Source organism: Balearica regulorum, chromosome 24 (genome assembly GCF_011004875.1).
Source record: "Balearica regulorum gibbericeps isolate bBalReg1 chromosome 24, bBalReg1.pri, whole genome shotgun sequence".
Taxonomy (NCBI): Eukaryota; Metazoa; Chordata; class Aves; order Gruiformes; family Gruidae; genus Balearica; species Balearica regulorum.
In genome coordinates this window covers 4,709,999-4,733,417 of record NC_046207.1, presented here as the reverse complement: position 1 = coordinate 4,733,417, position 23,419 = coordinate 4,709,999, and the positions used below count along the sequence as shown (strand labels likewise).

General features: G+C 43.6%; 1 protein-coding gene across 1 annotated transcript; it reads right to left on the bottom strand.

The window, feature by feature from the left end:
- Positions 1-593: 593 nt before the first annotated feature.
- Positions 594-21,362, bottom strand: TOP2A (DNA topoisomerase II alpha). Its single transcript, XM_075774918.1, has 35 exons — positions 21,246-21,362; positions 20,736-20,882; positions 20,510-20,600; positions 19,965-20,028; positions 19,301-19,446; positions 18,842-18,939; positions 18,307-18,519; positions 17,927-18,100; positions 17,626-17,727; positions 17,025-17,162; positions 16,709-16,847; positions 16,263-16,420; positions 15,864-15,989; positions 15,281-15,391; positions 15,082-15,187; positions 14,308-14,417; positions 13,457-13,549; positions 12,911-13,025; positions 12,474-12,595; positions 11,747-11,895; positions 10,823-11,054; positions 10,562-10,696; positions 10,237-10,437; positions 9,481-9,676; positions 8,074-8,165; positions 7,339-7,485; positions 7,152-7,235; positions 6,326-6,523; positions 5,267-5,372; positions 4,826-4,966; positions 4,248-4,386; positions 4,040-4,104; positions 3,595-3,720; positions 2,324-2,544; positions 594-2,052 (listed from the first exon to the last, which is right to left on the bottom strand). Exons 1-35 carry the CDS (start codon positions 21,276-21,278, stop codon positions 1,897-1,899), a joined length of 4,674 nt encoding a protein of 1,557 aa, XP_075631033.1. The 5' UTR covers positions 21,279-21,362; the 3' UTR covers positions 594-1,896.
- Positions 21,363-23,419: the final 2,057 nt, after the last annotated feature.

The window sequence follows — 23,419 nt, the reverse complement described above, 5'->3', positions numbered from 1 at the left end:
GAACACATCAGAAACTTCAGCCACCGCTCACCTGCGGTCACCCCCGTCAGCTGCAGAAGCAGAACCTGGGGCAGACAGTCTGCACGGGCAGACGCCGGGTACCACAGGGGCATTCACAGGAATTTGGAAACCTCAGCTGTGGAACTGAGGTAAGCGAGTCCAGCCAGCGGCTTTGCAAAAACCACAGTCTCAGCAGTGAGAAAACCGACGGGGAAACAAGTCCGAGCAGCACCTGAGTCGGCTGCAGGCATTTCCTCTGGCAGGATCCAAGGCAGCAGAACAGGACAGCAGTGGGGTTTTCACAGCTCTCGGCAGCTCAGGGCGACCATCTAAGGGATTTCCAGCTGATGATTTCCACTCCCAGCCACAGGTACCAGAGGAAGAAGCAGAAGAGACACTGAGTGGACCATCTTCGCAAAGCCTGAGGCTCCTACAACTCCTTTACACTGGCCCTACATGTAGACTGGAGCTTGTGTCAAGCCCCCTGTTCTGCCATCGCTTCACTGTGAACGGAGCTTCACACAAGCTCTGCAAGTACTCACCAGGACGGAGACAACTCATGGTAATGAGGGAAAACTAGGAGAGCAGGCAGCTGAGGACAACTCTTTTTTATTAAAGAAAGCTCCAGTAAAACCACTTTTATTACATAAATATTAAAAAGGACAGAAACTCAAGACAACAAGAAAAGGACAGAAAATATTTACATAGACAGTCAAGAAATATCCCTTAGTGCTATAGAAATGGCTCTATGAAAATCAAAACACGACTAGATAAATACTCCAGTGAAGTACTTCTAAGGGGAAGGGGAAGATGATGTTTCCCCGCTTCTGCTGAGGAACCCGGTGGCCCCAAGGTGACAAAAAGGCCTGACTTCCCAGAAGATTGCACTCTTCGTGTGACCACGTAGGAGCCAAGGAGAAGTTCTTGTCCCCAAGAACAAACAGGCAGGAGATGCTTCAGCACAACAGCCTTTTCTAGTGCCGAGCGCGGCAGCAGAGGAGCTCAGCATGGGGGAAATCTGCTGCTTTCCAACATCTGCGTTGGAATAACCAACCGGCTTTCCCGCAAGTTCCCGCAGATCAAAGATTCTTGGATGGCGAATGTCTGTCCTGCCTCCGTCCTTCTAAAAGCTTGTCTCTCTCAGCTGCAGAGACACTCGTTTAGCTCTTTAACAGCACAAGGCACTGGCAGTCACAAGCATCTTTTACCTGAAGATGACCTTTGGGCTGAACTAGCTGAACATGGGGTTTCTTGGCAGCCAGACAGAAGATAAAACTGCCAACACTGAGCAGAGTGCGGGGACAAGTCTGCACAAACCTCCATTCCTAAATCTGAATTTAAAAAACCAAAGGCTAAAACTCAATATGGCAGAGGTTGAGCAACAAGGGCTTGCTCAGACAGAAAGGACTGCGAAAGAAGAAGAAAAACACTAGTGTGGAGTTCTAAATGCCTACACCTCATGTTGTCTCTATGGTTGTGGAGTTAAAAGCTTACATATTTTATTATTTTTTAAGATATCTAAAGAGAAAGGTATCTATGTGAGAGGGTATTTTAAAGGATTTGATATGTTTTAAAGTCTACTTTAATATCAAAATTACCACAAAGTGTCAAAAGATTCCAACTAGCTAATGGGTAAGAGGGAAGTGCATCAGCACTAGCTGGGCACAAGGCTCCAGTGCTCACAAGAAAGGTGTAGGGGGGTCCTGTTTAAACAAATCTAAGTTAGTTAAAACCAAGAAAAATAGAGCTGTATTCACTGGTAACAAACATTTTTGGACTAGCTTAAATTCAGTGAAAAGATGTCCTAGTCTGAGATGATATTCTTCAGTGACAGCTTGTCAAGAGCTCTGTTGAAGGCTAGTTTGTAGCTTGGTTTGGATGAGCAGTTAAAAATCTTCATAAAAATTCATCCTCATCCTCATCGGACTCCTCCAAGTATCGGACAGGCTTTTTGAGGCGTCCAGGCCTGGTACGGGGCACGGCTGCTACGGGGCTGTCCGCACGACCAGTTGAATCAATAGTAAAGCTATCGTCGTCTTCCAGCTTGGATTTCTAAAGGGAAAGCATAATCAAGAAGCAAATCGTGAATCTGTGCAGAAACAGGGAACACAATTAGCATAAAACGCACCACTGTGTCACGGGTAAGGTGGTTGTTTGGACTGATGAGACCACACCAACAATCTGGGACAAGGACGCGTGCCCGATCCCCTCTTCACCCACACCCAGCAACCCAGTCGGGACCACGCTTTATCTGCCAGAATAACCGACACCACACTCAGCGGTACCTCCCCCCCTTGCCTCTAACGGGTGGCAGAGTACAAACCTTTGCCGCAACTGATTTGGAAGGTTTCGAGCCAAAATCCGAATCTGAATCCAAAGAGCTTGTCTGCCTTTTGATCACTTTCCGCCCCTTGGTCTGGCCAGACTTCTTGTAACCCGCTGCTCCATGCTCAGAATCCTGGGATCCCTCCTTCAGCGCCGTCTTGCTGGATTTGGGCGCAGCCTTTGTCTTGGCAAGAATATCCATGATGGACGGCTGGTTATCTGAAACAGAACCCGGCATTTAAACCCTTTTGCTGCCTCTCTTCTCATTCACAGTTTGTGAATTACTTCCAACACAAACACGGCTCTGCACTATACTGCGAGGTCAGCACGCAGGTCGTCTCATTTGGAAGCGTGGTTTTCTAGAAAGATTGCTCTTTACCAAGATTATGAGAAATGAGGTTGTTTATCTGCTTAGTTCCACTACATTTAGAGGATCAAATTAAAGTGTACCCAAAGCAATTTATGGACTATTTCAGATTGAAAAGTCCTGAACTCTCAAGGCTGCATAACCAATCTTAAACCTTCAAAACTTTTGCATGGGGAAGGAATGAATTTACCATCTATACTAAACAGTTACTCGTGGAGTTTGTTCTTACCTATATTTTGACATTTTTTTTAACAGAATCTTGAAGCATGTCTCCAAGTGAAGCTGAAATGAGCAGGCCATTCCTGAATGATAATGGGCTTTCTCAATTTAGAAGTGGAAGAAACAGCTATTTTGCTGTGAAGTAACATACTGCTTTACTGCTGGGATCCAAACCAGCTAGAGATGGAATATGCAAAACAGCTTTCAAAGTTTGACAAAGACTCTGGGCAGTTAAGTTTCAAAAACCTGAGTCAAATGCTGCAGATTTATGAGGTCGAGCTAGCACTAAATAGATCAAGCTACCCGAAAGAAGCTTTTCTTCTTCCTGGGAAGCAAGCTACCAAGCAGCTTTCTTCCCAAAAAGACATGAAGTAGAACATTGACTGCAAGACAAATTCCTCTCGGATTATTTCTGCCAAGTATTACATAGCACTGTAGGAAGCATTCACTTTTCCTGTTCCCAAACTAAAATTCACTCCCTTCGAGCATGTCTGAGATGAACTAGAACATGGTATGTTTGGAAACAGACTTCTTTAAAAATGACAACTACGCAACCTTTGCCACAAACCTCAGATCTTTTCTGAAATGAAAACTCAAGTTATTCAGGCCTCAACACCTGGGACTTGTTTCCCAGAGGAATAATAATTGTTATCTAGAAATGATCTTACTAAACATTGTCTTACCCTTAGTGGCACTGGCCTTCTTAGCTGCAGGAGGTTTTTTAGATGCGGCCCTACTGTGAGGCACAGAGACAGCAGGGGCTGTCGGAGCTTGACTCACATTTTCAGTAGCAACGTCTTGGGCTTGAACTGAATAAAGAAAGCAGAAAGTAAATCTGAAATAGTCAAATTAGCTGCTCTGGCTATAAACATTAGAGCAGAAGGAAATAATTTTGACCCACTTTATAAAGAGAACAACTATTAAAACTGGATTAATCACAAATTCAAGTTAGAAACAGACAAAAAGTCTGGTGCCCTGAAACAAGCCTGTACCCTAGCGTCAAAGCTTCTTTGCAACATCTTGTGACTAACATCTGCCTTTGTCAGTGTCAGGCACTGATCACAGTGCCCAGTGTGCTCTCCTGGGGTTTTAAGAAACTCAACAAAGTTCAGAAGGTCTTGTACTCACCAGGGATAGAGCTTTGCACTGGCTTTTCCTTAGGAGCTTTAGCAGCTTCTTTTTCAGCGGTTTCCCTAGAATACAAAACCCCGAGTATTTTTCTCAATTTATGATGCACTATAATAGGTGCACTGAAGAAAAAGAGCTATTAATTTCTATATAGCATTATCACTAGAAGCACAACCAATTTCCAGTGCCTATGTGGAGAAATACTCACCTTGGAGCAGCGCTGGGCTTGGGAGCAGGTTTTTCTTTTGAGTTTGTATCTGATTCACTGTTGCCCTGAAATTCAAACTCCTCATCCGAGCTGGAGAGATTTGCATCCGAGTCCGAACTGATTATGGTCTTGACTTTGGCTGATGAAACAACACAGATGTATTATTTTATACATTTGACAATATGCAGCTCAGTTTCTTCTTCAATATTTTAGCTGCAGTTATTAAAAAATAAAGATCCGAATAAAAACAAGCAGATATTGAGACTGCCAGTTAGAAGACTCCAAATCACAAGTGTATTCTGGGCTCGCTTACCAACAATGCATTTGTTTTGCCAAGACAATTGTGTAATTAAAACCAATAACCTTATTTCTCTAATTGCCCTTTTCTGCTTTTCCTTGAAAAGCATTGTGAAAATCTGCTCAAATGATAGAAATATTTAGTTGTTATATACGGTAAAATAAATAAGGCTATAAAAAAATATTTCTGACCAAGATCTCAGACTCTGGGAGCTCTCTAAATAGTCTGTTCAATTTTTTTCCTCCAGACTACCCCCTTCTGTATTTGCATCATCACTCACCTGCTGCTTTGCGAACCACTCTCTCTCTTTGAGGAGGTGCTTCAAAATCAGACTCTGAATCAGATCCCGAGTCAGACCAAGGGTTTCGTTTCTTCATTTTCTTTAATGGCTTAAATGGCAGAGTGGCCTGTCTCTTACCACCTGAAAAACATTGGGAGGCAGGATCAACTAGCAAATTTCCATGTGTACTTCAGGCTCAGCAGTTCAAACTCGACTTAGAGATACATCACTAAATTCAGAGGATTCTGGCTTAAATGTCAAAGAGCAATAGCAATTTATCCCGCTTGACTGTTATCCAGGATCACTTTCTCTCACCTAGTTTTTCCAAAAATACTGATCCTAGATGTTACTCATCACCTTCAGGAAGAGATCAGATAACCAAATTTACAACCCTTCACCTCATTTTCCATTGATGGAACACATAAAAATAAAAGCATTTACCTCGCTCAGTATTAAGCTTCTGCACTAATCTCTGCTTAAGGCCTGAAGACTCTTTGTCTCCTGACATGTTTTCTTCTTGATTCTCATCAAATTCAGTTTTTTCACTCTGAAGATACAAGCAGATATCAAATAGATAGCGAGTCAGCTCACACAACTAGAAGAGGCACACAAAGTAATGCAGAAAGGAGCTGCCTATTTCAGATGTACGAAAGTTAGCAATACAAGAAATCTGTTTGTGAAACAAACTGTGTGTAAAATCAATTACAGCCAAGTAAATCAGACATGATCTGTCCCCAGATCAGGTGGCTTAAAATGCAAAATCCAACATTAACAAAAACAGGAACTTTGTCCCCACTCCAGAGCGCACTTTGGTACCGCCTTTGTGTGCTGATGGTATGGCTCTAGGGTGTGTTGAGGATGCAGAATTGAACAGGGTGGGTTAAAAACAACAGTGCAAGTTATTTGGAAAAACTGTTAGATGGAACCATCTGTAGGAAAGGAGTGATACATCTGGCTTACAGGTCAAAACAGGTGAGAGGATATTTTCATTTTCTATGTTGCAATTGGCTGAATGGAATAATTTCAACTAGCCGTAGGAAAAGGGCTAAATCATCTTTATCTCCTTGATATCAAGAACAATAATGGCATTAAGTGGCTGAAAGGATTACTGGAAATGCAAAGGCTGTTCTAGAGAAGTGAGTTTACTAGCTGTACTTCCTGCCTGCTAGAAGATTTATAAAATCCCCAAGACACCTAAGAACAACCTTGTTTGCATCTGGCCTTTTCATTTCTAAGCTACCAACCCATCTCTGACATTGTGATACATGCTTTTGCCAAAAGATTTCCCTCTAAGCCATCTCTCGATACGTTAGTGAATCCGTTCTCTTTTAGACTGAGAAACATCCATTTCCAGCATTCCGCATGTCCAAAGGTTCTATCCTTCCCCCCTGAATAGCTGTTTCATCAGGACAAGTTCAGCTAACAAGAACTTGCATTTCTTTAGGACTATATTGAAGAGGGTGTAAAGAAAGATAAAGCATTCGGAATGTTCTTTTTTACCTTTATTTTCTTTTTAGTTCTCTTCTCTGCCTCTGCCTTCATCTCTGCAGTGATCCGAGGAACAACCCTCACCCCATGAGGTGACGGCATTATTTCTGACAGCTGTGCCTTCTTCACCTTTGCTTTCCCTCCTTTCACCTTTAAAGGTTTACCACTCAAGCCTGCCATCTCGTCCTGCATTTGCTTGGCTTCCACGGCCTGCAGAGGTGAGCATAAAATAATATAACTGTGAGAATACAAAAGAAACAACGTACTACTGAAAAAACCCACCATCACAGCCCTTGCAGTAAAGTACTCTATACTCGCTGCTAGATTTCCTACCATCAGTTTAAATGAAGCTTCCCACCCTGCTACAGATTTGCACATTTTCAAGCAATGGTTTAAGCCAGAGGTATAGTTCAGTTACTTGGGGAGTAAGAAGAGACATTGCGGGTGATGGTGCACAATCATCTGCCCACATCTGGGCTCTGTTCAGTAAAGTCCAGCTCCTCCCTCACTTTCTCAGTGCCAAAAAGCCCTTTGATCTACATCTCCTCAGACTATACGCTAGTACTAGTTTTCTCTCAAGCCCTCCTAAAACTCCTTTTTGCTATTCAGACTGGTGATTGATCTCCTTCCAACGACCACCTTGCTGGTTTGACTCCCTGGCCTAGGGCAATGCTACTCCTATCCAAGCTAGAAAGGTGAAGAAAGCTTTCATTCTCTGCAATGAGCACAGCACATAGGAGTTATCATTTTTTGTTTCCTTGTCATAGCAAAAAAGTAATAAAGAGCTGGTGGATAAGACTACATGGGAGTCAGTCATCTGCACTGAACACTGACATACATCAAGTTCTTCAACAAAGACAGCAAGGTCTTCCTTCCACAGATCAGAGGGTTTCTTGCGCTTAAGGTTTTCCAGCTCCTTTTCCTAAAGGAAATCACAGTTGATAAACGTTAGTCACATATTTTAATCCATCATTTAAAAAATATATGATATAATAATGCATTTATAAGAAAAGGAAGGAACATACTTTGTTATCTCTCTGCTTACAGAGCTCATCTTTCTTCTCTTTAGTCAGATACCAAAGGGGCATGTTCAGCAGATAGTTGAAGTCTGGTCCGGTAGCTGCAGCTGATTCTCTGTCATTCTCCTCCTCCTCCTCCTCCTCCTCTTCTTCCTGAATGTGGATTTAAAACAAGCATTGTCAACAAAACATATACATTGACACACAAGGGAAGGCAATTTTGATCAAATTTGGACTGCATCACAGGTACTCCATGTGCTTGTGGTGTTGTAGAGTCTTCTAGAACAATTTGGAAATGGATAGAGATGAAGTTATGCTTCCTAAAACCTCAGCTGCTATCGCACAGAGGAATCCACCTGCAAAAACAATTCTCCAAATCTCTTTTGCTCTACTATATTTGGCCTCTCTGTCTTGCCCAGATTGCCTCCTCAGGCTTCTTAGAACTGTCATCTTGCTCACAGCCCTTGTACAACTGTGTCCCACGGGCAGAAGGAAACCCTCAAGGAAGAGCAGACATTGCTGTGGCAAGAGGACTCAGACCCGAATGAGTAGGTCTCAGTGCCTTCTGAAAAAGGGACTGAACTTTTGCTTGTCTTAGATTTCCTATCACAGGCATACCAGACACGCAAGCTCTGGAATCCTACAAATTGAAAAGCAACTTGGGCTTCTTCCTACAAATTATGATGCCTCAGACATAGGGGTCAGTTCAGATCTATTTAGAGAGGATGACTGAAGCATTACCTTGTTTTGTGATTCCTTCCAAGCCTTCACTGGATCAGATTCATATCCTCTCTGGATAAGAACTTGAATCAACTCTTTCTTGGGTTTGTTTTCTGTAAACAGACGTTTCAGGATTGTCAGTTAGTGACCACTACCAATCACTGTTAGGAAAGACAGATGAGCTTTACATTTTGGATCCCATGGTTCGAGCAGCTCAGCATCCTCTCAGGCTCTAAAATAGCCTTTCCTCACCAGAGGTGGGACATATGGAAGAGATAACCCCTAAAAAGTTCCTACTTAGCAGGTGATTTGTCAGGTCAGCATCCCTCCTGTGCCTCCCAGGAACACCTGCCAGAGCACTGGAAATATATTCTTCTTCACTTCCATATCTGCATTTTCTGTGCCTTAAGTAGTTTTTGAACTCGAGGAAAAAAAAGGTGTGATTCTATCAAAAAAGGTTTCACAATAATAAGCAGGCAGGTGGAGGAAAAAAAACCCCAAAACCTGATAGCACTCAAAAGCTTTGGTATAGCTTGCACCTCATTAGACTTCACCGGGGAAATTTATGCTATAAGTGCCCCAGCCAATGGAAGTGCTTCAGCTGGAATTTGTTCCTTTTTAAGCTATCAGAAGCAATCAACCATGAGACACAAATACAAATGAAACCAGTTCTGTCAGCCTTGAAACTGCTTATTGCAAAAACCCAAGAAAATGCATTTCAAGGGAATTATTTCTCTTCCCGAGTCAAGTCAAACAGACACCGGCTGTTGGGATTATTGGGCTGCCTTGAGACACAAACCACAAAGCATCTTATGACACTTTGTCTAGCTGCATCCTCCACGAATGCAAGTGAAATACAGACTGCCTTTTAGACTGAGGTGGAAAAGTTGATTGAAAAATCTGAATGCTGGGAACAAAGATCTGTTTCTTTTTCTAGCTCATGATTCTCAGATGGTGCTAACAAGTATCTTCTAAGTTTGAAACCCCAATCCACTGAGAACATGATCTGGAATATTTTTGCAGAGGTTCACAGAGATAACAGACACACACATGTTCTTAAGTATGCATTTGAACAGAAAACACTACCCCTTTCTAGCCCCACCAGTACCTAACTCTTATTCCTACTGATTCAGACATAGGTAGGAATTATTGCTAAACTATTTAAAAAAAAATTCTACTCTCAAAATAGTGTCAAACACAGTAGGAAAGCTGTATGAGTATCCCATTTTAAATAACATGTGCATAATGCTCTATAGACCAAGGATACTCTGTGAAGCATTTTCCTCTTGTATGTTAATGGGAACGGAAAGATAAGCTCTGGTGTAGTTTGTTAAGAGCCAGTCCGGGGTTGAGGGGGTGCTGACAGAACTCAAGGGAGCACCTGGTTCTCCCAGTTTCATCAACCAAGTAACCCAGAACAACGCATACCGATCACAATTTTGCCATCTATTTTCTCCAGGATGAAACGAGCCTGGTTGCTCAGTTTTGCAGACTCGGCACCTAGCATTCCAATAAGCCATTCTTTTCTCAAATTGTAGTATCGGAGCCTGAGTTCAAAGAACTCTTTAAGAATATCCTGGGGTGAGTCATACTTCTTCAGAAAGCCGACATGGTCAAAAAGAACCTAGATGAAAGAACACAGGCATTATGATCATAAAACCGTTTTCCAAACCCACTGACAGTACAATTGAATTATTAGCCAACAAATTATAAAACCTTAGCCTTGTTTTAGAAATTACTTCAGTTTGCAAGCATGGCAGCAGAGACAATTTTATAATTTCAAAGTTCTTCAAAACACATAGTAGGGTTAAGGTTACTTGAATCTTAAAGCTATCTGCAGGATAAACATCTTTGCATCAAGCTTCACATATGTCAAAACCCAGACGTTCAATGGTGGTGCTGTTGTCACAACAAAGGTCTCTGTGAATTGTGTGATTTCAGATCACTTTGACTCCTTCAGGCAAAACCATACCACTCTCAGGCCATTCCCAAGCCAGTCTCTTGACCTTTTGAGGATATATTTAGAAAGCCGATTTAAAACCAGTTACAGCAGAAAAGGCAAAGGGAATAGGTTACCACAAAGGACCATTTTCATTACAAGCAGCAACTGCAGCTTTGCAGTCTGCAGACTGCACAGTCTTTGAGTTAAAACAAGAACTTTCTTCAGCAAAATCTATTACATACCATGGAGTTGCATGTTAAATTTGTTTGGAGTTTGAAGACCTTATGCAGCCCCACTGCTTCAGCTTCCACTAGTTTTTCTTCAGTCATCTTCACTATAAACTTCACTGTTGTGTCTGTGTGATATTCTTTGTAGTCCGTGATTAGTGGGGGTGTCTTCTCTGTCCCATTTAACATTGGTTCCAGAACTTGCTCTTTGTAAGTCTGAGAAAAGAATCAAAGTCAGACCCATGTTTTCCATGAAGATTAAAAGCTCCAAAAACCACTGATCACGTTTTGCTTTACCGGGCAAACTACACATTCCTAGGACAAATTCACTGTTTATTACCTGTGTCCACGTTCTGATAGGCAGCTCAGTAATCTCAATGGTTGTAGAATCAAGGATAGACACTTCACCACTTATCACGTACTGATTAGGTCCCAGCTCATCTATTGTGCCTTTGAAATTCTTGTAACTAGGAAGCTAAGCAGAAAAGAACACTGGATTCAGCTTTGTGTTGAGTCTGTTTTTAAGCACTTGCACGAAATGCTCCATAATGTGCTGAATAAACTAATGAGCGAGACATTGTTTTTTAAATACATTATTTACCATTGGCAATGGCTCTTCTCCGTCCATCAGACGACGGATATTATTCACAACTTCCCTGATATCAAAGTTGGGAATCTTACAGGACCAGCCGGTACCAATCCCTTCTGCTCCGTTTATCAGCACCATTGGAATGATAGGCATATACCATTCTGGCTCCACACGTTGATTGTCATCATATAGGAACCTCAGGATATTGTCATCCATTGGTGGGAACAGCAACCGTGCTAGTGGGCTAGAACGGAACAGAGAATTTAAGCCCAAATTCTTGTTACAGAACAGTGACCACCATGCAAAAACAACCCTCCAGAAAACAAACCAACCACATAAATCAGGTTTATTCCTGTCAGTCAACTTTGGCCATACAGCCTGGGTGTCTACGATAGGAAACTAGGCTTCTAGAGTAACACTCAAAACAGAGATGCATCTTCAGCAATCTCACCAATCTCTACAGGTTCCACTGACTTTATGGGACCCTGAGCTCATACCTGAAGTATGTGTATTAGACCTTTAATGTTGGGAAGGCTCCAGTTCTCTGTGTACCTTGCTTTAGTACAACCATACACATGCTCAAGTAACAGATTTGATCAAGTTCAAACCGAGTGACCACTGGGCCACAGAGACTACAGCCCTGTACTTTCAGATACTAGAACTTCACTCTCTCAACCCAAATTCCGTTTTTATTATCCTACCCAAATTTCTCCCTTTGTTTTTGCTCCCATTTCCATATTCTCTCGGATGATAACCAAGTTCACAAATCTGAATCTAGGATCCAAACCTCACTTCAATTCTTGCTGCTATGAGTATGCAAGTAGTCCAAAGTTTTAAAGGGAAAAAGTAAATTAATTTTTCATTTAAAATGCTGTCAAATTGACTCCTGTAACATGCTAAGAACATTTAAGACAGGAAGAAATCTTTAATGCTGACCTGAGCATTGTAAAGATGTATCGAGGGCTGGCAGAGTCTTTCCCACCATGCAGCCTTGTGCCAAACTGACCAATAGGCTGTAGCAAGTTGAGGTTGTTACTGCCCACAAAGTTCTGAGCTAAGTTAATAATAGTCATCATCAGCGATGCCTGCAATAAAGAAAAGTTCAAAGCTAAAATTGCAGAATTCTTCACTGCAAGGACAAAGTTAAAAGAAAATTCACACCAAGAACAGAATTGATATAGAGGATAAACTCAGCTAATAAAATACAGGAGGAAACTCTCTCTGAAAGTGCATCCCAAGACCTTCTAGTCTGGATGACTAGGTACATTCCAGTGACCCACCATATACTGCTATCTACCTGTTCTTGAAACCTCCAATGAAAGATCCTATCAGTCTGCCAAGAGAAGCTTGTTTTAGTGCTTAACTTCTCCTTTCCAAGGTAGAAAGGCTATTAACGTCTGCCCAAAGCTATCACAGATCAAGCAGGTTTTTTTCCCGTTCTACTTATTGAATGAAATATACTCCCATAAAGTCCAGGTAGGACAGGCAGACGACCATTAAATTAATATACAAGTATTAATAGTGGATATACAGCCACTTTGCTTTGGCTTTTATACTCAAACATCTAATCCTGCTTTTGAGGCATCTTAACTCTCAAGTTAAGAGAAGGGCTTTTTTGCTTTTCATTTAAAGAGCGTTTTACACAACCAGGCCAGGTTCTTACTTCACCATGATGATATGAGGACATCTCAGCTACAGAACCAGCCAGCTGAGCAACCTTCACCTCCCGCTTATCATTTCGTTTGAAACATGTGAAAAGAACTTTTCTTTGACCTGGCTTCAAACCTGTATGAAAAAGAAAAGACCTTGATTAGAACGTACAATGTGTTTCACCTAGCTTCTGCTCTCTAGAGACTAAGAGCAACTTATACACCTAGATTCTGCACCAGGAGAGTAAGGTACTTGCAATAATATACTACAAAATGGACAAGACATTTAATCCAAAGATTAAAAAAACTTGGACAGCAGAAAATGGACCTCAGAACACTGACCCTGAAAACTCCACAGGTTACCTTCATTCTAATGATATGACATACAAACACCCATTTATTAAGTTCTGGGGAATGCACTATGCAGAATCACTATCTTGAAATAACTTACCATCAACCAGTGATGGGATTGATCTTTCATTATCTGAGTTTGAGAACAGGACTAACTCCTTGTTGATGAAGTCGTTGTATGTCAGGTAAGTCGTATTTTTCCCATATAGGTATTCCTAAGAAAAACAGGTGCAAGATTGCCTTAATTTTAGCAAGTTTCTTAGCTTATATTTCATTAATTTCACTAAAATGGAAGTTCCTTCTAAGACTAGCTAAACACAGCTCAAGTGCTGACATTCTTAGCATGGCAAAGCAAAACATCGCTTCACGTGATGCAGGCCCATTTTTTTTGAGAAACTGTCGTCATACAGACCTGCTCGAGTTATCATTGCCCTATTGACAAGGTAATTTGAAAGATAAGAGGTATAAATGAAATGAACTGTTGGACAATTGACAATGAGGCTACACTGATGAGAGGAGCGGCTGCTCTGCAAAATCCTGAAACATTTTAACTGTCCCATAATTCAGTGACTGAGTTGTGTGCAGCTCAGAATGAAGCTGAGAACAGCCCCAGGGAGAGAGAGGAAACCGGTTTCCTTCCTTTTACCTCTGGCAGACCGTGCAGCTTCCGTTGTCTTCTATCCTCCATGAAATTAGTCAGCCACTCCTTTCGCTCTTCTACCTTCTTCTTGCTAAAGGCCTGTGTATTTCAAAATGAAAAGTAACTCAATTCTAGGACATTTCTGTGGTGTGTGCTATTGGACCACTTGAGAAAAAGAAAGCATACAGGAAGAGTTTACTCAGGAGAATAACATGCTAAACAGGCTGACTTAATAGCCTAAGTGCAATAAAAGGTTCTTGTAGCTAAATATATTAAGAGCGTAATTTCTACCAGCCTTTAAGAGACACGGTAGTTAGGTGTAAATGTATTTTTAAAATAATAACATAAAACTAAGCAGATTTCCGTATTAATTAATGTTTTTGGGAAAAAACTTGGGGTTTTTGGCCTTGCCTAATAGCTCAGAAGACTTAAGAGTCAATGTCTGCTGAAGGTGAAGAAGTTCACAGAAGCGAGGACTGTTTTAATCCACTGGTGAACCATTTTACAAGAAGAAAATCTGGGGGAGAAGGGGGAAGTCTGACTTGGAGAAAATTGCAGCAGAACATGCAGAAAAATGTAAAAGGAGTATTTACTATTGTGTCTGAAAATGTCAATTGGTTTGTAGTGATTAGTTTGTTCTGAGCTATATTTAAAAACCATCATTAAAAGGGTGCTCTTGGCCTGAGGTCCGTGGACAGATTTGCTTCTACTGGTTAGACTAAAGCCGTAGCCTTGGTAACAAAGAGATTGTCGCAAGCCCAAAGGCCTCTAAGAGCATTTTAAGAGAAAATACACAGCACTCTAAGCAGTCGAATACCGAAGGTAGTAAGTCAGCAATTAAATCAAGCGTTAGTTACCAGGGTGATCGCAGCATCATCTTCAGGACCAGAATATTTGAAGCCAATTCGATGTTTAGCCATGTCTGCAAAGTATTCTTTAGCCTCCTTCGATGTGCTGGTACCCAAACCTGCAGAGACAATACTAGTTAATCCAAATAATTTCTTGCTTAAATCAAGTTATAGTTAAAAAAATATTTTCCTTTGCTTACTTTCTGTGATGCATCATATAAATGTACAGCAAGAAGATGATTTACTGAAAACTTAAGTTACTTTAAAATGAGATCACAAAAATCACAAGAATTACAGATAAGTGAGCAGTTGCATGTTGTACTATTGGATTTTGTCTGTAACTCCTGCAGATATCTGAAATGATTAAGTGCAAATTGGAAATGATTCCTCATCATCCAGCCATTGCTCTGCAGTTGACAACTTTCTTACTGGTATTAAGCAATTCTGGAGTAAGTACTTAGCTTACAGCGCTAACAGTACCCAAGGACTGTCCTGTGGAAAACAGCACATAAAACTGAGCACAATTGCCTAAGAGGGCTGAAAGAACGGTTACCTACAATATTGTAGTTCCATTTTGGGAGATTTTATACCGTTAGATGTTATGGCTTCCTTACTTTTATATTTTACGTCGCATGTATTTGTAATCAGAATATATTAGGAGGGAAGAGACTTGGAGGTCACCCAGTCCAAACTCTTTCTGCAAAAGCAGGGCTAACCCTGAATTTATTCATGAATGCTCTTACTTGGGTCATTTAATTTCACCATATTACGTTTTCTACAAACCTTTGTAGTACTTGATTTTCCATGAATTGTAGTTCTGTGTACTGTTTTTCCATTCTTCAAATTCAGGAATGCTGTAGAACGCAATTTCTTCTTTGTTTTTGAAGGCCTACAATCAACAGATATTTTAACTGTGAAATGAGGGGCAGATTTGGACCAATGGATCCTTCCTCATTCACCTTACCATCTACCCAACCCATACCTTTATGATGGGAGTAATAAATTCCTCCAAAAAGTTGTGTTTTAGAAGAGATGGCCAGTTGTGATGGATGAAGTTAATCAGCAAACCTTTGATATGTGATCCATCTTGATCCTGATTGAAAAAGAAAAGAAAAAAGACATATTAAATCAGGGACATGATGGAAGTGACAATTGTTAGCTTAATAGCGAATGATTTTATAATTCCAGCTAACTGACCCTAATACCTTTCACTTCTAAAAAGGTGACCATGCATTGTTTAAGTACTGAAAATTAAGGGAAACAGAAAAGGCACATTCTTGGTGAATAAAACGGTATCAAGGACTGGTCAAGGACCTTGAATCAGCAGACTGGAAAGACAGTATTTAGCTATTTGGTGATGCTACTCCCCTCTCTACTTTATCTGGTTTGTTTTGGGGCTGAAAAGACATTATGACCCACTAAAATATAAAATGATAAAAAGAAACAAATACAGAGGATTAGGTACAACAATGGCAGTGGGAGAAAGGTAGTATTTTCTTCTTTCCTCTGTATTCAAGTGTTGGGTTTTTTTCCCTCTCCCAACTTTCAATTTTAGTGAACCTAACCTGATCTGTCATAATCATAATCTTTCCATAGCGAAGACTCTTTAAAGATTCTTGATCTTCATAGTTCTTTTTATATTGCAAACCCACAATCTTGATGATGTTGTTGATTTCAGCATTTTCCATAATCTGGAAAAGATCACATGGAATAAAAACTTGTCTTTCAGACTTAAAATGTAGCTCAAAAAAGCCTAAAATTATCCATAACAGGACTTGATCAATCCTTCCCCTTAACCAGCAAGGCAGGCTGAAGATGAGACTAGACTCAGGCATTTAAGACTCTACTCCCATGAGTTACAGTGTTCAAGGTGTTCGGCTGTACCGACTCAGTTCAAACACGTTGCACTACGCAAAGCACACCGCGCCTTCTAACATAGAGACTATAAAGATTTTCCAACTGACCTGCTTATGAGAAGCTTCTCTGACGTTGAGCATTTTCCCACGAAGGGGAAATACTCCATATTTGTCTCTACCAACCACTCCTAGACCAGAGACAGCCAATGTTTTGGCTGAGTCTCCCTCAGTCAGGATAAGTGTACAATCTAAAGAATTCTTGCTGCCTAAAAAAAACAAACCCAAAAAATCAAGTCAATTTTCTAATAACAAGTCAAATCAAAGCCTGCATACTCACAAATTGATTGAGAATAAATATCCTCTAACAGATACAGGTTCTGTTGCACTGGACATAGTAAATAGGGATAAACGTAGTAAATGGAACTGTAAAACGGGGATAAACTATAATTACGGGTTTTCTAATTTTTCCTTAGGAGACAATTCTTTTATTTGCCTAACGAACAAGTCTTAACTCTTTATGAATGAATTGGTTATAAAGGATGTAAAACACTTACCAGCATCATTGGCATCATCCAGCTTAGGAACACCCTTAATCTTACTGTGTTTCACAGCCGAACATTTCTTATTCAGCTGGCTCTGAGCTTTAAATTTTACCCAGTTTAGGATACTTTCAACAATGCCACAGCCAACTGCCTGCAATACAAAAAATAACCCCAAACAATTGTGGGAAAAACCTTAAAAATGACAGAATTCTAAGTTATATACTTTTTCTTTAGTTCATGACATTACTTCAAAAGTATATATTTATCACATGAAACATAAGATGCAGCTTTAGAGACATTTTGATTATCCACGTATATCAATACTTACACCCTTAATAAATTTTTCACTCAGTTTACAGGTTGAGCCAAAGTTCTTTGCCTGCAGGGTCATGTTCTCCTTAGTCTGAGAGTCAAAGGTTGGGTTTTCAATTAAGGCATTCACGAAAATCCACATGTGGTTCTTCACCTATAGTTAAATACAACGAGCATCGCACATTATACAGGCTCATCTCTGTAACAGCGGTGCATTCTGACAGCAAGGAAAAACTCAGATATCACTGCATGGTTTTGAAATTTCAAAGATGTCTTGAAAGAATTTAGGACAGCTAACAAACATTCATGAACAATGTCATATGATTTGGGATGTCAAGGAATCAGCAGCCCTCAGCCTAGCTAGGTACTATATAACAGATCTGAGTTTTAGCACATCTACACTGACTAATAGTGTTCTGATTAAAAATACATCACCCAAAGAGAAGAGAGTGTTAGTGGGCTTAAACTGGACAATATGAGACTTCTATAATTAGTGATTTCATATATATTGCCAGTACCATGGAAATATGTATGATTCATTAATGCAGTAAGCTGTAGTTACAGCTTGCAATAATGCTTGAGTTGCGTTTCCCACCGGGGAAATTCCGACATCGTACCTGAAAAGGCTTCACTCCCACTCCGTTTTTGTTCTTCTTTTTCACAACATCAATGAGTTTAGTCACAATCTGGTCAGCTACATAATCAACGTGTCTGCCACCCTAAGGGAAAATGGGACCAAAGACCTGGTGGTGATTCCATTTAAAAAACCACAGTAGGTAGATCTATTGAAAACTAAGTATAGTCTTTGCAACGTTAAGCAACTACGTATTTTTCACTAACGTACATACATTTGAAAATGGCTAAGGGTATTAATGATGAAGAACGTGGCATTAGTGTAACTAAATAAAGAGGAGTTACCTTTGTAGTGGCAATGCTGTTGACAAAGCTAACTTGCTGGAAGCCTTTTTCGCTTAAAGTCAAACACACTTCCCACCGAGAATTTACTTCCTCATGGATGACCTTAAGCGCATTACCAGTTTCATCTACTTTGTCCTTCAGATAGAGGTCCACATAACTGCGAAATCCTTTCACCTGCATACAGATGAAAGCAGACAACTTGTTTATAACAGCTCCCAAAAATACTTCATTCATATCCTCCTGAAAAATGGGTAGAGAAATCACTCGTGCAAATTTTCCCTTTACTAGGTGTAATGTTTCAATAAATTGCTTCAACAAAATCTCGCTGTTTAAATGGCATGAGAAATACAGATATTTGTTTCTTTTAAATGCTCACTTACAGGCAGCCTCTGTCCATTTAGGAAAACTTTGACATCCTTTGTGGATCCAGCAATATCATATGCTCTTCGAGACATTAGTGCTACAATGTCTTTATCAAGAATCGTCATTTTGAATTTTGACAGATCAGGTTGGAAAGTGACACACGTGTAATCTTCTCCATCAAAATATTTCAGTTTCATTTCACCAGCATTTCCCATGTTGTCTGTCCAGGTCTGAGAAAAGGAGGTTTTGTGAGTTGCAAGTCTAACACACACACGCAACTAGCTTAGCTTTTAAAAGCAGTAAGCTGATTTACAAGTTTTAAATATTTTCAAATTAAAAAAACCCAAACCACTGGTTAAAAACTAGATTCTGATTATGTCTGCTCACTTCATTATTAATTTCAATTATATTTGGTGGTACAGTAACTGTGGGCCGAATTTATTCTAATCACAGTGCACTAATGCAAGTTACTCCTAGATTTTTGGAACAAAAACTTAGGGTCTTATTTGAAAATCTCGGGTATAACCTTACTGAAATGAGAAGTGTTCATACCTGCTTGAATAACTTCTTGTATTCACGACATGCAGTTTCAACAGTAAATTTTTTGCTAAATATGTTGCACAGTTTGGCTCCATAACCATTTCGCCCACCTGGAATTAGAAGGAAAACAGACTTGTGTTACTACTTTGCTCAAAACCATCTAAAAGAATTCCAGACTAACAGGAGTTCAGCCACTGCAGCACAATCAAAGCATAACTGCCAATAAGCAACAATACCCTGCAAACTCAGTACGTGACTATAAATCCATATTTAATTGGGATTTTTCCTGTTCTCCATGTTTGTACCATTATTATTAAAAAATAGAGCATGAAGACTTCTCTCTGATGGACTCAGAACACATGTTTTCATGTTGCATCAAGGAACCCCATCCCCCCATTTTATTTCAGTTCACACATGTAAACCCATCAGGCTGCTCAGAAATATCAGCACGTATTTGAGAGTCTTCCCTACCTGTGACTTTCTTTTCATTGTCATCGTAGTTGCTGGATGTTAGCAGCTGTCCAAAGATAAGAGCAGGCACGTAGACCTTCTCCACTTTGTGTTCAACAACTGGAATACCTTTCCCATTGTTCCATACACTGATTGTGTTATTCTCTCTAGGGCAGAAGAAAAAAAAAAGTGTAGTTTTAAGGCTGCAAATGACTGAGCTATGAAACAAGTATTGCCCAAAAGCTCTGGGGAAAAGCCACCATTTCATCAAGAGCAAATCTTTGTTCAGCAAGTGCAGAAACAGCCAGCAGAGGGAGGACAAGTCAACAAAAAAATTCCCATATCTGCAGATACCGTCTATGAAATGGACCCCCTACATAAAACCCCTCTATCTGTGCTCAATGACAGAATAAAAGGGTTGAGAGGAAGAAAAGAGGAAAATGGCCACAATGGAAAAACAACAATGAAAAAGCAATCATTTCACCAGTCAGCTCTCTGTAAGAGACCAAGGAACTAAACAAAGAAAAGGGCTTTCACAACTGGTGAATTACTTTTGGTCTAACTTGGATCAGCCTCATTGCAGAGCCCATCAATACTATACCAGCTTAGCAGAACAGCATCTGAGTGAGAAAATAGAACGCAGCTGAGTTTGGAAGGCAACGAACAAAAACGAAATAAAACTTACACATCAATTGTAACTTTAATGCATGACATGCTTTTATCTCTCTGCTTGTTGTCTGCAGCATTGACTAGAATGGAAAGATTATTGTTATGAAATTACATTCTCAATCAAGACAAAACCATTAACTGTAAAGTGTCTTCAGTAGAACGAATGCAAAAATTCAATACAATGTTACAAATAATCATCTTGGTATGCAAATATTTGGCAAGTTACAAAGATGAGTACTACAAGTTCACATAAAAGGCAGAATTTGGGGCCGAATGAAACTGGTTTTGTAATAGAGTGCACCACCATCCCACGAATGGCTTACTATTAAGTAGCGTTAATGGAAGGACACGAGCATCCAATATTTCCAAGCACAATCAACAAACAATGTACTCTGTAAACACCATCCATCAAATTACACAACAGACATTACTTGGTCAAACATGCAACCAGACAAAAGTACACTTGATAAGTCCTTACATTTAGTTCCAGTTTCTTTTCTTAGACACTCAGCACCCGTTAATAACTTGTCAATCATTAACTCAAGAAATAGGTCACCTTACCCAGAATCTCATCAAAGATTTTGTATAAGCCGGGCACAAAGGTCACATCTCGGCAGTTAAGGCCCACATCCTCATCAAAAACCCACATTTGCTGAAAAAGAAGGCAAGAAATACGTAAGTCCCCAGATCCACCTCCTCTTCCGTGCCATCGGTTTGCAAAGCAGACGTTTTGTGCTTTATAAACCACCGAGGGGTTCAGGCTTAGCCCCGCGGGCCTCCGCCGTACCTGGGTGACCAGCTCCACGGAGCCGATGTAGGTGTCAGGCCGGAGCAGGATGTGCTCCAGCTGCGTCTTCTTCTGGTAGATGTGCTCCACCGAGAGCTGCTTCTTGGCTCCACCGCCCTTGGCCACCCGGGCGTTCTCGTTCGCGGGCTGCTCGGGGGGGAAGAGACAGCGGCAGTGAGGGGCGGCGGGACCCGGGGGGTGAACCGCGGGGGGGAGGGAGGGGGCGAAGGGGATCAAGCGGAGCGAGGGGGACACAACGACGACGAAGGACCCCGAGACGGTACCAGGGGAGAGGGGAGAGCCTGAGGGGGGCGAGGAGGACGTGGGTGGGGGAGAACTCGGAGGAGACCGGGGGAACTGAGGGAAGAGGCCGCGATAGGGGCCCGGGGAGGATACGAGGGGACGCGGCGGGAGCTGAGGGAGGCCCGAGGCGCCGAGGGGACGGGGCGGCGGGGGAAGCCGAAGCCCTGCGGGGACAAGGGGACGCGGTGTGTGGGACGCCGAACGCACTCGGAGGGGCGACGGGGACTCCTGGAGCTCCATGGCGGCGGCGGGCGCTGCTGAGCGGCGGCGATGGCGGCCCCCAACCGCGCGGCGGATTTCAAACCTTCGCTCAGCCCGCCGAAACCCTCCGCCAATCCGCGCCCGCGGACCCCCAGCGCGGCGCCAATCGCAGCGGGAGGGCGGGGATAAGGATAAGCCCTCCCCTCTCTCTCGCCAGTCACAAGGCGCTCCGCGCATTCAAACCAGCCACTCAGAAGGGATAGTTGCGGGACGGACAATGCTATTGACCAATAGAAGAGCGAGGGGGAGGGCGCTGTGCGGCGGGGGTTAATGTCTGCCCGGTTGCCGCTGGCGGTGTTATGTAGTGGGACGCGCTGGGCTGGCCCCGGGAACGCACTGGGGGCACTGGGCAGCTGCTGGGGACGCGCAGGGACCCACCGGGCTGGCCCTCGTGTTACACAGGGGCACACGGGGCAGGCCCTGGGGTCCTGCTGGCATGCCCTGGGCAGGTCTTGGGGCTGCCCTGGGCAGGTCTTGGGGCCACACTGGGCCACACTGGGCAGGCCCCAGGGGGACACTGGGACACACTGGGCGGGCCCTGGGGACACGCTGGGCACACAGGGGCACAGCACTGCCTCTTCCATGGGCCCTGGAGCGTGTACCCGTGCACGTACCCGAGTCACCGACCTGCCACCGTGTGCAGACAGGGACCCAAACCTGCCTGCTGCTGCCCAAACCTGCCTGCTGCTGCCCAAACCTGCCTGCTGCCCACACCCCGCGCCCTGCCCGCACACCCTTGCCTTCCTCCTCCTCTGCAGAGAGAGTGCCTGCTTCTTGCGCATTCTGCCTTCGTCCGCTGCTGGAGCTCCAGGAGGGGCAAACCCCACTGCCTGCCACCCAGGAGGGGCAAACCCCGCTGCCCGCACTCCAGGAGAGGCTGGTGTGTTGACGCAGCGGCCGGCAACACTGATATCACTGGGAATGGAACCCTGTGACTTCGGTGTCGCCCTGCACTTGTGCAGCTCCCAATGGGGCTGAAGCCCACACGTGGCTCCAGACCCTCTCCCCGTTCCCCGGGCTGGCTGCAGCGTGCCCCCCCCCCCGCTGCTGCAGGCGAAGTCCTGGGTAGGCCCCCCCTGTAACAGAGATACTATCCAAAACGCCAACTTTTTTGTGTCTTTATTTCTGGGGCAGTGACAGCATTTGCTTCGCTGGAGGTGCAGAGAGGTGGCCGGGCACAGCCTGGCATCACCCTGCCACCCCGCGGCACAGGGATCTGCGGGGATGGCACACCCAGGGACAAGCACGGCACAACCAGGCCGTGGGGTCGGTGTCCTCTCGGTGCTCTTGCACGGCTCCGGCGCTGCAGTTCTCCCCGCTGCGCTGTCCATGGGGCTTCCAGGGCTCCCCTGGCCCCGCAGGATGGGGGGGCTGCCTGGGGCATGTGGCTGGGGGTCACCGGTGCCGCAGTGCCGGGGTCACCACATGTGCCGGTAGGGAAAGGCCACCTCCACGCAGAGCACCACCAGCGCCTCGGAGCAGTTGTGCCGCTGCCCGGCCAGCAGCCTGCCCTCGCCCAGGGGGGCTGCCAGACCCTCCCCGGGACTGGAGCTGCGCCAGCCCTGGCAATCCCGTCTGCGGGCATGGCCGCCCCGCGGCGTGGATCCGTGCCAAGCCAGCTGGCGGGGCCTGTGGATGGGGACAGGGTTTGAGAGGGGCTGGGGGACACCCTCTGGGGCACCGCCGGCTCTTTGCACCAGCTCCTGCGTCCGTGCAAGTGCCAGGGGCAGGGGGGGACCCACTGCAGACCCCCACCCCGGTTTCTGGAGCGGGTGCGTTTGCTCAGGGACACCCTGCCGGCGCCCGCCCCGCGGCCAGACTCACCAGAGGGGATCTGTCAGGACGTTGCGTCCGTTGAAGGAGTAGATGGGCCCCTGCAGGGCAGCACCGGCTTGGCCCTCGAAGAAGGAGCTCCAAGACTTGGCCAGGAGCTGGCCCTGCGGGCACAAGTGGCAGTGCTGAGATGGGGGCCAGGAGGCTGGGGTTCTTGTCCCAGCCATGTGTGGGTAATAACTTGCTCTGGGTTCCTCCCGGCTCCCCAAAACACAAATGCTGGGATGTGCACAGCTGGGATGCGGCAGCTCCAGCCCAGGACTGGGTAAGGCTCCAACCGCCAAGGC

What these genes read in the sequence shown, in the direction of transcription:
- TOP2A (XM_075774918.1), bottom strand. Translation starts at nt 21,278, where the DNA reads ATGGAGCTCCAGGAGTCCCCGTCGCCCCTCCGA. An exon ending in TGGGAGTGAAGCCTTTTCAG is followed by an intron (nt 17,163 to 17,625) that starts GTACGATGTCGG and finishes ATTTAACTATAG; the next exon opens with GTGAAGAACCACATGTGGAT. An exon ending in GAAGCTTAATACTGAGCGAG is followed by an intron (nt 4,967 to 5,266) that starts GTAAATGCTTTT and finishes AATGTTTTTCAG; the next exon opens with GTGGTAAGAGACAGGCCACT.